General features: G+C 41.7%; 1 protein-coding gene across 1 annotated transcript in view; it reads left to right on the top strand.

Moving 5' to 3' along the window:
- Positions 1-1,647: 1,647 nt before the first annotated feature.
- LOC117534815 (arginine-glutamic acid dipeptide repeats protein-like) overlaps positions 1,648-14,159 on the top strand; it is a 23,404-nt gene continuing 10,892 nt past the window's right edge. Inside the window, exons 1-2 of the mRNA XM_034199046.1 lie at positions 1,648-2,952; positions 9,697-10,529. Coding sequence (XP_034054937.1) covers positions 1,987-2,952; positions 9,697-10,416 — 1,686 coding nt within the window. The 5' untranslated portion in view covers positions 1,648-1,986 and the 3' untranslated portion in view covers positions 10,417-10,529. The remainder of the gene's footprint in view (positions 2,953-9,696; positions 10,530-14,159) is intronic.

Genomic DNA, 14,159 nt, shown 5'->3' with positions numbered 1-14,159 from the left:
GTTCTACCATCTTTTATCATGTCTTTCCTGGACTCAGAAAGGTCATTTTTGTCAGAATGGGTGCACCTTTTGAACATTTCTGCTCTCCACTATAGTATTTGTCATGTTTTATTTTTACTGTGTCTTCTTATAATAGTACTATCATGTGCTTATTTATTTTAAAAATAAGCTCAATCCACATCCAGACTGCCAAGAAGGGGAATTTTGAACCTGAAAATAGCAGCTCTCTTCTGCCTGATTGGAACAAATGCGTCAGGAAAACAAGGAGAAAATAACTGGGCCGGCTGACAGTAATCTGGGGGAGAAGCTGTTGTTTGGTAGCTTATACTTTCACTCAAACTGATCCCTGATCTTGCGGGTCGTAATTACGTGCCCCCCCCCCCCTCTACGATTCCCCCCTCCCCATCCCTTCCTGCTACCATCCCACTCCTTTAAACCCCCTCTGGTATATAAGCAGCACTTAATTGTGAAGGGCTGATCCGGGGAAGGAGTAATCAGATGAGAACAGAGGCGGTGGGTGGGGGGGGGGTTATCACGTGGGTTTACAACGGCTAACGGGGGATTAATAACGTCTTGATTGAAGTTCAGCTCCATGGAAAATGGGAGGTGGGAGTTGGGAGTTGGGGGGGAGAAAGGGAAAGAATACCTTTATGACTTTTACTTTTGGGAATAAAATTCAATAAAGAAAAAATTATAGAAATAATGAATAACATAAATTAAATTAAAAAATAAATAAATAACACAAATACCAATAAATTTAATTAAGTAAATTAAATACAATTAAATAAATAAAATAAAATAAAATAAATAAAATAAAATAAATAAAATAAAATAAATAAAATAAATAAATAAAATAAATAAAATAAATAAAATAAATAAAATAAATAAAATAAATAAAATAAATAAAATAAATAAAATAAATAAAATAAATAAAATAAATAAAATAAATAAAATAAATAAAATACAATTAAATACAATTAAATACAATTAAATACAATTTAATTAATTAAATAAATACATTAAATTGAATTAAAAAAAAAAAAAAAATTAATAAAAAAATACATAAATAAATAAAATAGTGGAAGTAAAAATGTGCATAGAGTGCCACATTAAATAAAAACAAATATATATTCAAAAATATGTATAAGTTCAGCTCCCTAGCAAATGGGAGGTGAAGGGAGGGGAGAAAGTCTTACTTTTAGTACTTTATGCCACCATTTTTTACTTAACATTTTACTTAATTTATCCCTTGGGGGGAATTGGGTCTCCTAACAGAGGCTACATTTTTCACTAAAGTTAAATGTAATAAATAAGATAACATTTCAAGCAATAATACTGAGTCAAATCTAATGTTCACATTTAAAGTAAAGATGTCAGTCTTCTCAGTGCAGTGTGATAGCAGCCATGTATTGCAGAGTTATCACCGATTGCGTGGCAGTATTTGAATAGTCTGACTAAGTGACAGAAAGGGGAATACAAAACAAAAATGTACAAAGATAGAGAGGCTGGAAAGAGGGGACTAGAGGAAAGGGAGTTAGAGCAGGGAGAGGGAGTGGGAGGAAGAAAGAGCGAGCGAGGATGGGAGGAGGCGCAGTGTTGGGGGGGAGAGAGAGAGAGAGAGGAAGCCTCCACTGCTTCTGAGCCAGTGAGACGTATGCAGCCGGAGAGGGAGGACGGAGGGAGAAAGAGGGAGGCGATGGCATCTCCAAAAGCCGGCCACATGAGGGGGTGAGGGGCTCGAGAGCAATACATTGGGAGGAGAAGAATAAGGGGGGGAGATAGAAAAGGATGGTTGGATCAGAAGCAGCAGGAGAAGAGAGTCTTTGAGCACCAGGAAAAGCTCTATTTAAATACCATGTATCGTTATTAAGAGGTCTGGAAAGTTTGGATGGCAAAGATAGGTTCATGGAAAAAGAGGAGGAAGCTCTCGTTGTTCCTTCTTCTTCTTCTTCTTCTTCTTCTTCTTGTGTTCTGTGAGGAGGCACCATGTTCTCTGACAGCCGGGCTCCAGCACCGGGGGAGCAGAAAGCCTTCAAGCCCCCCCACGCCCCTCACTTCATCCCCTGGCTACGCAACAGCCTGAAGCCCCAGCATGGCGGCGGCGGCGGCCTCAACGGACCGTACAAACTGGGCAGCAACAACCGGACCCCGCTGGAGAAAACCAAGGGGATCGGGTTCTTCTCCAAGAAGGGGGATGTTCGGTGCAGTAACGGGGTGTCGAGGATGCTTCCCGTGGTTCTTCGGGGCCACAACATCCTGAAGCAGAGAGAGGACAGTCCTGCGAGGTGGACCCAGTCTCCAGAACTGCATCCACTACCCAGTAAAGAGGACACTCCTTCGGGTACGATCTCCACTTCTGTCCAGGACAACCACACTTTTGTGAGGAACCACCTGAGCGAAGGGACTCCAGTCAGGAAGTACGGTCCTCTAGTAAGACCCACTCCTGCTCCTGTGATCGAGGAGCCGAACTGTAACAAGGGGCCCGTTGTGGTGGACTTGGAGCTCAGGAGGGGGCATGCATCCACGCTCCGTCGCAGGAGAGACCTCCACTCTTCTAGTTGGGCGAGTCCGGACACTCAGATCGAGAGACAGCATGGCTTCACCTCCAGCTTCAGCTACATCCAGCAGCAGAGCAAGAGTCAGAGGGACCTCAGGGACCCGTCTGAGGGCTTCAACGGGCCCCTCAACAGGGTCATCTTCTCCACAGAGGTTCCTCAGAGGGGCGCCACGACTCTACGAGCTCCCAGGAAGCCTCGACCCGGCGCGGAGAGCGTGACGGGTCAGAACCAGACGTGGGTTCAGAACAAGCCGAGTCACGAGGCGACGCCGCAGAGGAAAGGGTCCGGCGGCGGCGCCAGCAGGAAGGTGGTCCGGAACCAGATCAAACGAGTGGTGGACAACCTGGAACAAGTCCTCACCGCGCTGAGGGACGTTCACCAGGAAATGAGAGAGGTAAGGTGGTGGATCTTTGTTGCATTTGTGTTGAATTTCTCATTTTTATCAGGTTTTTCACTCAAAAGGATAATATGTTCAGAAAAGGTGCGAATAAGCGATAAAATGTTCCCAAAGGTAAATAAACGTTTACATTACATTTTTTTCCAAAGCACAATAAGTGCATTCAAACATGAAGAACAAAACTCTAAAGCAAGAATCCTGCATCCTATAAACCCAACCAGATTAAGTGATGCTGCATTAGCTTCACTTAAAGCCACATCCTTTGTAAGTGCTAAATAAACTAGTGACACAATTGGACATTTTTCATGATCTCATTTATAAGTAAAAGGACCTTGATATATTTTTGTAACGCAAACCATCTTGTAATCTTTTCTTAGACAATTCACCCACTTTTTTTTCTTACAAAGTTCACTTTGCACTCACTTTGGTTTTGATCGTTGCATGGCCTTGTCCAATAGATATTTCTTGCAGAGCTTCAGACCTTAATCAGGTTTCCTGTTAGCGTTGGGTCCAAATCGGAAATTCTTTGACATCAAATTGTCCTGTTGGTTCATTCTGACCCTTCTGAGTCACATGACGAGTGAAAGCCGACACCTCTGACTCAACGGAGAGGACACTTTCAGTTTCTAGTTGTAGCTCCATCTTCTGACTAACTTTTGCATGCTTCACAACGAAGAGTTTTTGATTTATTTGATAAACGTCGGGGTTGATAGCCCTAAAAAATATTGTCTTTTAATAAAAATCGGAAAGCAAACCAACTTATTCTAATCGGTGTTTGCCGGAACACGAACTACCGCGAAAAGGCCTAGTGTGCGATAGTGTTAGCGGTTATTATATCATTAGATAACAGACACTAAAGTGTTCCCAGTTCTGCCTTCCTGATGCTTTTAGCATACCGCTGAACATGTTAAATGTGTTTCTGTTTCACTATATCTTAATGCTTTTAGTGTTTTTTTCACTTAGAATGCCTTGTGCTGAAAGTTTGCCTTGCCTTACTATAACAATATGCTTGTTGCATTTGAGTTTTCTACTGCTGCTCTCTCTCAACTGAATCTAAATCAATGCAGTCTTTAGATTTGTGTTTATCCAAGATTTCTACTGCTTTAAGGTGGGGTAGGTAAGAATGGAGAAACCAGCTCGAGTGCGCTAGAGTTTGAAAGTACGCAGCCAGAAAAAATCTGCCACTTCCTTCAGACTTCCTTACAGAGCCCCTCCTCCAACACACATGAACGCACACATGACCAATGAGGGCACAGGATAAGTTTGTGCCCAGATGGAAGGCTGACAGGCAGGTAGGCCATCCAGTTACTTTAGCCGGGCCGGCTCAGATGATTGGTCGTGCTCAGAAAAAGTGTTTCTGAGGTGAATTACCTACCCCACCTTTAAGACAAGTTAGATTGAAGACGTTTTAATGCAGATGTACTTTCAAGACCAATTTTCGGCAAATGTATTCTGCTATCTGGATCAGCAAGAGGCATTTAGCAAATTATTTTTTAAAAGTTGATTTTTAGATCCTACAATGTAACGTCAGAACAAAGCTATCATCACAAATCATTTTAAAGATTTTTGAAAGACTGCTGACATTTCAACACCAATTAGGCTCTTATTTATTTATCTTCTTTATTTATAATAAATGCAATGCTCTCTGGACCTGGGTATCCTGCGTTGTTGAGGTTTTTATCAACCCGACAGATTGTGCAGCCCACAGAGAGAAGTCACCGCATCCTCTCACGTTCATTTCCTGATGCAGGAAATATTCATGCTAAAAAGACCTTGAGGGCTCGCAATGCAACAGATAACAATGCAGACTATGAATACACATCCTCAGCAGAATTAACATGCATTAAAAACTCAGCAGCAGCAGCAGCAGCAGCGTTGGGTGAATGCACTGCAGTCTGCAAACTGTTTCTGCAACTATCCTCCGTCATCTGTCTGCAAACACTCACATAGAGGTGAGTGAGACCATAGTTATGCCCCATTTGCATGATGCATTTAGGGGCATTTAGCAGGGGGTGGGGGGGGGGGGGGGGGGTTACTTTAAAAATGTAATCCATTATGATTACTAGTTACCTGTAGAAAAATGTAATCAATAACCTAATCTATCACAACATGAAAGTAATGTAACCTGATTACTTCCTTTTGGATTATCTCAATATCAAATGCATTGTGTAACAGACCAACGTGACTTTAGAAAAGAAGATATCTGGGATCAAAAATGTGTCCTTTTAAATATTAGCTAGACCTACAGAAAGGTGGAGCTTACAAAAGAGTGTTTTAGGTTAAGACATGAAAAAAAAACGGTATTTTTGTGCTGATTTGGTTACATGTAGTCCGTTACTCCCAAAGCCTGGACATTGTGGGCAAAGCCTTCCTCTCTGCATCTCCCCCCTCCTCCGCTTCTTTTAACTCCCCTTTCTCCCTCCTCTTGGACAGATGCTGCTCCAGGCACAGCTGGAGAGCATTGTATAATCCATTTACGTCTGAGTATCCCTGCCTCGTATTCCTCATCCAGTAAAAGTGACACGTAAATCTCGCCTCTTGGCATTTGATCTGCATGGACAGGGTCTAAACCCGAGGTAGTAACCTCATCATCCCGGCTGCCAGGGATTTTTTTACTGTGTGACTGTATTAATGTAACGGGGATGAAAGAGCATGTAGGCTACACCAAAAGAGGGGGAAGAAGAAGAAGGAGGGGGAGGCGAGAGAGCTGATATGAAATCCCAAATGTTTTCAACAGAGGCGACAGATCAAAGGGAGATACGGCACTAGAGGAGACTTGGTCGCATATTTATTTCAAAGCCCTGTTTTATCATTCTGTTGCATGAAAAGCAACTGGCGGTTTCATTAAATAATCAATCTGTTATGAAGAGGAATTAGTCTTTAAAGCATTTCAAAGGAAACTAAACAAATATGACTCAAAAAATAAGCTTACTCTGATGTTCTGCTACGGCCTTTTCACTGTCCATCTCAGAACCCAATTCAAGGTATTGGTTCTCACATGTAGAGCTGGCCACGGCCCCAGCATACATTAACGACCTGATCCACCCTCACAGCACAACCCGGGCCCTGAGGTCCTCGGAGCAAGGCCTCCTAAGGGTGCCCTGAACCAGGCTAAAGACTAAGGGGGACCGTGCCTTTGAGGCGGTGGCCCCCAAGGCTTTGGAATAAACTCCCCCAGAAACTAAGAGCCTCTGTCTCAGTAGAGATTCTTAAGGGGCAGCTAAAGACTCACCTTTTCCGACAGGCGGAGGAGGTGAGTCTCTAGCTGGTTTTCATTGGTGTTTTATCCTGTGTTTTATGCTTTATAGTTGTACTTTGAATTGTGTATTGTGTACTGTACACTGTAAAGCACTTTGTACATTCGTGTTGTGACGGGTGCTATATAAATAAAGTTTTACTTACTTACTGAAAAATATGAACCGCTGACTTTAATTAAATGTATTATGTCAACAGATTTCACCTAACTGTATTAGGTTAGTTAAAAGCAATAATACTAACTTTGATTAGGTTCAACTTCATATTATTGGTTTCAACTAACCTAATACAGTTATGTGAAATGTCTCGACATAACCCATTTATTATAGTCAACGGTTCTTATATTTTGCAGTGTTGACAGATGTAAACCTGCACTTTGACTCAAAGCGAAACAACAGAGATAAAATGCAGGAGTTTTATTAAACTTACATGAGTTATATCTACAAAAACGTCTCTCAGTGTTCGTCGGCACTATGTTTGAAGACCTGAGGGGTCAGAAAACATTATAATATACACTCTCGGGAGCTGCATATTAAAAAAACAAGGTCCTCTGCTTTGCTTTTATCTCGTCTGAATTCTCGACATTAACAGGCAGCACCTGCCCACAGTCACTGGGTGTGCATAAACTCGCTGCACTTCAAAGTAAAATGAAATGCCTCGCCCGAAAAGCTTCAAATACAAAAAGAAAAAGGAGAATAAACCAGGTCATCTTTTGACATCAGCGAGGATGTTGTCGAACACAGAGAACAACATAATAATTCATCTGCCGAGGATTTATTTGTGCACAAAGAGCAGGTGGAGAGATGGGTCGGTGTAATTCCCTACAATCTCTCCTGCCGCCATCAATGGACACGGTGTGTGTGTGTGTGTGTGTGTGTGTGTGTGTGTGTGTGTGTGTGTGTGTGTGTGTGTGTGTGTGTGTGTTAGCCAGTTGACTGATATACAAAAATGTGAAACAAGAAGCCACTGTTGTGTTTTTAACTCCTTTAATATATTGTATTTCTTTAATTATAGCAGGTTTTATACATATATACATACATATATATTCGTGTGTGTGTGTGTGTGTGTGTGTGTGTGTGTGTGTGTGTGTGGCCTAGCATTACTATACTTGTGGGGACCTAAATCTGTTTACACAGTCACGTGTGGGGACTCGCCTCCCTTATGGGGACAAAATGGAGGTCCCCATGAGGGGAATCATTAATTTTAGGGTGAAGATTTGGTTAGGTTTAGGATTAGGGTAAGGGTAAGGTTAAGGGTAAGGGTTAGGGTAAGGTTAAGGGTTAGGGTAAGGGTAAGGTTAAGGGTAAGGGTTAGGGTTAGGCATGTGTTGGTTAAGGTTAGGATAAGTCTCCAGGAAATGCATGTAAGTCAATGTAATGTCCCCTGAAGTGATGTATACATGGTGTGTGTGTGTGTGTGTGTGTGTGTGTGTGTGTGTGTGTGTGTGTGTGTGTTACTTTTGGTTCTTTATGTTTATTTTGATGCTAACACTTAAGTACATTAATAAAGCAACATTTTACAAATAACTTATTCACCCCAAAGGGAAATTGGGTTTAGTTGTTGAATAAAATAAAACAATAGTAACAACAAATATGTAAACATATGTATAATACAATGCATACAGTAGTGTATTTATATTGATAATGTGGTTTATGCGCATGCTTTCATTAATTCAATGCACCTAAAAGTGGCTCCCCGTGTCTTATATGTTACATAGTGTGTTCTCAGAAAATAAACTCATCTAAATTTAGCAAACACATTTCCCATCGCAGTAATATCCTGGTTTCTGGGCCGAGGTAAACACTTTTTGCAGCTCATGTGACATACTTACAGAGCAGAGCTGTACACCTGGAGAGAGGTTCACATGCTCCAAATTAAAGATGAAGAGACGCAAATGCAGAAAGAAAACTTGTAATATTGCATTGAGGCTACAGGACTGAGATGAGATCTTTAGGAAGTGGCTTGAATTGGACGAAAAGCTTTAAAATGTCTCAGGGGACGTTCGTGACATGTTGGATCTCTCCTCGCCTTTTCCTTAATGTTGTGTTACCTCACACTACTCTCCCAAAAAAGGCACACAAATGTTAAAACACACTTGAAATGTTAAGTGATTATTCACCAGACAGTCAAGTAATGATTAATCAATTTATAAAAGCATTATTTAGCATTTTTACATCAAATCAAATCAAGTTTTATTTATATAGCACATTTATAAACGATTTTTGGTGGAGCCAAAGTGCTGTACATATAATAAAAATAGCCTACAGTAGAGACACTTTACAGCAAATACAACAGCACAGATTGTTCACAATATCAGTATGAGAAAAACGACACCCTCTGTCCTTAGACCCTCTATCCTTAGACCCTCTGTCCTTAGACCCTCTGTCCTTAGACCCTCACATCGTACAAGGAAAAACTGATAAACATGATTATCATTTGAATATTTTCTGGATTTGGAATGAAAGTAAGAACAAAAATCAAGTGAAAGATTTCAGACTGTGTTGATTAAGCACTTAATCCGGCAAAAAAAAATCTGTAGATTAATCAAAAATGAATTAAGGGTATCCCAGTGATTAAGTATTTGGCACTTGTAAAGGTGGGTGACGACATAGAAGCAGGAGAAGTCAAGATATCCAGAGTTTAAGTTTCTATCTAACTCAATAGTCTTACTTTACAGCAATCGATAGGATATTTCCACACAGAATATATGATCTATTGATACATTTAGATTGCCTCTCCTCTGTTTCTGATCACCATGCTCTTTAAATGAATCCATCACAGGTGGTGCAGCAGATTGACAATCTAACCTCCTCCATTGACCTGAATGCAGAGGGGGATGAAGAAATTAGTCTTTAAAGCATTTCAGAGGAAACTAAACAAATATTAATCAAAAAAGAAGCTTACTCTGTTGTTCTGCTACGGCCTTTTCACTGAAAAATATGAAACGTTGCCTTAAATTAATTGTATTATGTCAACAGATTTCACATAACTGTATTAGGTTAGTTGACTATAGGGATGAAACCCCTCTGTAATGGTCACACAGCACACAGTGAAATGTGTTCCCTGCTTTTAACCCATCCTAGTGCCAGGAGTCTAGTACTAGGAGCTATTGTACAGCGCCCGGGGAGCAATGGGAGTGGGGGGGGAAGGGGGGTGTCCGGTGCCTTGCTCAAGGGCACCACGGCAGCACCCAGGGATCTCTCCAAGTAGCAGTCCACACTCCATAGTTTAGGTCTAGTCGGGGAATTGAACCGGCGACCCTACGGCTCCCAGTCCAAGCCCCTACTGACTGAGCCACTGCCGGCAATAATACTAAGTTTGATTAGGTTCAAATTAATGTTATTGGTTTAAGCTAACCTAATACAGTTATGTGAAATATATTTCCACAAAAAATACCGCGCTACTATGATGTATGATCTATAGATAAGTTTAGATTGCTTCTCCTCTGTTTCTGATCCCCATGCTCTTTATTTTAATCCATCACAGGTGGTGCAGCAGATTGACCATCTAACCTCCTCCATTGACCTGAATGCAGAGGAGGAGGAAGGAGACGACAGCAGCTCAAACTCAGGCTCAGTCTCCAGCGAAGTGACAGCAATCAGCACCAATCACAGAGCTCCAGATCCCGGAGACCCGCCCTCCTGCAGGGGAGACCCTCACATCAGGAGTAAATCTCCCCCTAACATGCAGCTGTGCCCGGTTAACTCTGCCTTTTCAGACAGGGGTCGAACTCTAAGGTTTACCTGTAGTTTGGGTTTTTCTCCCAGACAAGGTGGGCCGCTACAGAACAATAATCCCCCTCAAAACGTCCATTTGTCCCCGCAAAGAAACCTCCCTGTTCGGCCTCAGACTCCAGGACTCTCCCCTCTTACAGTTAACCTCTATCACCAGAACAGCCCTGGATCTCACTCCCCAAATCCTTCTCCTCGTTCTCCAAACCCACCCCCCACTCTGAGCCCATCTGTCGTTGCAAAGGACGAACTTGGGACCCCACAAAGTGACCATCCGTCTGCCGGTCTGCACTCAAAATCTGCAACTCAACCTCCATCTGCTCCTGCAACACAGGCTAAACCTCCTAAAGGTCGCAGGGGTCGCAAACCTCCTCCGTACCCCCACCTCAGACCCTCCGAACCCGCGCAGAAAAAAGTGCCGGAGCCCCGCACAGCTCCCCCATACCCTGAGAAAAGGCTCTCGACCACCGTGTGAGACAACGGGAGAGAGGGAGGGAGGCTGATCGACAAAAAAAAGCTGTGACAGTGGAGGTGATTCAAGGCTCGCCACGTTTTCTCCAAGGTGACAGGATGCAGACGCAACTCAGGGTGAGTCTGACCAGACGTCCTTTTCTCCTGTCTACACTTTTATACAAATCTCTAGAGTTTATTAACCGAAACACATACCAGGGAATCACACAGAGGTGGAAGATGTACTATCTTGTATCTGAGTAAATGTACTTCTTTGGTACTTTACTTTAGAAAAGATTAAACGCTTTGGTCTTAAAATACCTGAGTTCAAAGTGTACTTAAGTGGAAGTATTCTGATTCTGAAGTACTGGAGAATAATTAGCTAAATTAACTATCAGTTTCAAAAGTAATCTCAAGATTTAAGAGCATTCATGTTTTAGTATGTGAATTAGCAGCCACATTTAGATACTTTGGGAAGATTAGTAGTCATATAACCATGAGTTTCCATTTTAAACGTGTAAATTAAGCCAAAACATACACAGGGTAGGCGGAAGAAGGAGTTAAATTCTTTAAATGTAAGAATTGTAATGCTTTAGATTGTCAAATTGGAGCCATATTTAGAAGCTTTGTACAAATATGGGAGGATAAGTACAGCACTGCATCTTTTCATATAAGCATATCATGTGTTTTGTGTGGAAGAAAGTGGAACAGTATGCAAAATGGCTCTTTCGCATCATATATTTAACCATATTTTGTGTTTTACATTACATTTCATTTAGCTGACGCTTTTATCCAAAGCGACTTCAAATTACAGGGACATTCTCCCTGGAGTAACTAAGTGCTAAGTGCCTTACTCAAGGGCACACTAGTGGTGGTGTTCCTGGCGGGATTTGAACTCACAACCTTCTGATCTTCAGCCCACCTCACTATCCATTAGACCAGGGGTTCCCAACCTTTTTTCCCAAGAGCCCCCCCAAATGACTCTTGTTGGAAGTTGGGCCCCCCCCCCGACACACACACACACACACACACACAAAGGGGGGGGGGGGGGGCGCAACAGCGGTAATTAAAGTTTAAAAGTCTCAAAATGCTACAACTACTGTCACAAACTAGATGAATGTGAAGTATTTTGTTAAAGGAGGATGAAAGCGTAATCAAGGAGCACTATGGAGTGACTTTGATGGTTATTGGACTCAGGATTAATTCATTTGGATTCCCGCTGTATGAAGAAATTAAAGGACGGCACAAGTGGAAACAATTCACAAAGGGATTAAACTGTTTAAAACACATGCTCAAAGTAAACCGGATTTTGCAGATGTGTTTATGTGGATTTAAAAGTCGTAAATAATCTACAAAATGGAGGAGACCGATCTGATCGGAGCAACTGGGACAAATAATCCAACTGAAACCGGCATGGAAAAAAAAATGCACTTATCGTGGAGGAGAAGTATAAAGTAGTATAAACTGGAAACCCTCAAGTAAAGTGCAAGTCTGTCAAAGAAGTACTTACATACTTGATGCAGTAAATGTACCGGCATCATAACATCTGTCTGGGTTTCAGCTTCGGCTCCATACAGATGCTCTCCCACAGTTAAAGGGCAAAAGGAGACGGCCTAATTAGAAAGAAATATGAAAGTGAATGATAATTACTGCAAGGAAAAAGTAAGAGATGATTACTTTTAGTGCACTTCAGCCAGACACATCCACTCACATGTATCAGCATTGTCTGGGTGGGATAATTGCTGTCAGGAGTTGTGATTGTATAACGAGAACTCGGGTACTTTGGCTGCTGTGTGAAGAGCTCCCACTGGGGAACTGTGATATATATCTGGAGACAGAAAAGGTCTCGTGATAAGGGGAAGTGAGCATGGCGGGATGAGACAGGGGCAGCTGGTTATTCGTTGTACCCTTCACCCCCGGTGTTACAGAAATCTCCTCTGCTGCCTCTGGTTTGACCGACCCCGGCCACGATCTCCATCTGTTACCCTGCAAGTGTCAAGAGGTGCAAAGGGAGAGAAATGGGGAGCAGGTGTGTGTGTGCAAGGGGAGATGAAACCACAACCAAGATTATCTGCAGGATTGATTATAACATAAAATGTATGCTTTATTAATTTAGGCCGTCTAGTGCTTTACCCCTTACTCTTATTTTGGTATTCCTTTTAAAGAATATACAACTGGTGTTATTCTATAGGCTATTTTTTGTTTTTGTCAACAGACAAATATTATGCATATTTATGCTGAAAATGGGGCTTGTTGGATTAAATCACTTTAGGTCTTGGTCTACACTAGTGATGGGAATTCCGGCTCTTCTTGGTGAGCTGGATCATTTGGCTCGGCTCACCAAGAAGAGCCGGCTCTTTCGGCTCCCAAACGGCTCTTCGGTTTACCATATATTATACCTTTTAATTAAATCAAATGTAGCCCTGTTTTGACTAATGAATGATGTATATGTGTACACATATATCACTTAAATTATTCAACACATCCTTTGAGTAGGAGTAGCAGTAGATCCTGCATTTTAGCCATGCCTCATTTCGCTCTATTTGCTCTTTCCAGCGCTGTTTTTGCAGGGGGCTGATTCTGTGAGCTGCAGCTGACCACGCCTCCCTGCAGGAGAGGGGAGCGTGCTTTGAGATCAGCTGCTGGGCTGTCAGAAGAGGGGGAGAAAAAGAGATCTCCCTCCTCCGTGTTTTATTCTTATAGAAGTAAGAAGAGAAGTAACGGGGCAGAAACCCTCCTTTTTACTCAGCGGTCCAGACATAGACATCAAACCTGCGACACATATTCAGTGTGCAGTTACTTTGGCACCATTAGGGCAGGGATATCTAGATACTTTCCAAGGTTTGACATCATGAAGTGTGCTACTTTTAAAGCAAGCAACGATGTTTTCAAATCTGTAATCAAAAAGCTCCTCAAAAACACTCGAAGCAGTTCCTGCCGTTGCTACGTTAGTTCAAACAGTAACAACGGACTATTTTTCTTAGCGGATGCATGTCAATTTAAATAAATGCAACTATTTTTTAAATCAATAAAATCATTTTCTAAATCCATAAAAGCATTTCAATTAATATTGGGAGTCATGTCGTTACTTTGTTGAGAATGTGGCCTTGTAATAAGCGGGATAATGTGCACATTGCATAATGTGCCTTCATGCTGATCTAGATCCCTCCGCAAAAAAAAAAAAAAAACCGGCTCGTTCGCGGGCGCGAGCCGGCTCCGGTCGTTCACTTAAAACTCGTTCGCGACCGACATATCACTAGTCTACACAGCTATGGGCTATGCTAGCAGCTCAGTGAGGCTATGGGCTAAATGCTAACATCAGTATAAGCATTCTAACTATATTTAAATCACATCTCATGTATTAATAATGTAAATCCACAACTGAACAACATTTATATCATATGTCTAGTGCACTTTTAGATCATTTAATTTGGAAACCGTTACGTATTTCTATATCTAAAATACATAGCTAATGCTAGCCGTGTTTCGCTATCTTAGCGTGTTGTGTTAGCATGCTATCAATAGCTAACTAGCAATCAACACAAAATGCAGCTCAGGCTGATGTTTTCATAAAATTACGTAGTGAACAAACTTAATTTCTTACCTGAGAATGGTACATGGGCCGTGCACAAAACTGAGAGTCATGCTACCCCAAGGATTAAAATATGAAAGTATTAACAAAAAAGGAAAACAGGTGTTAAGCAAAAGTGTATCTAGCTAACTTTCAGACTCCATTTTAGCTTTATTGTTATCATCCCAAATGACTTC

This window comes from Gymnodraco acuticeps, unplaced genomic scaffold (assembly GCF_902827175.1).
Source record: "Gymnodraco acuticeps unplaced genomic scaffold, fGymAcu1.1, whole genome shotgun sequence".
NCBI classification, from domain to species: Eukaryota; Metazoa; Chordata; class Actinopteri; order Perciformes; family Bathydraconidae; genus Gymnodraco; species Gymnodraco acuticeps.
The sequence above is the reverse complement of the archived record's forward strand: the minus strand, read 5'-3'. Positions and strand labels throughout refer to the sequence as shown.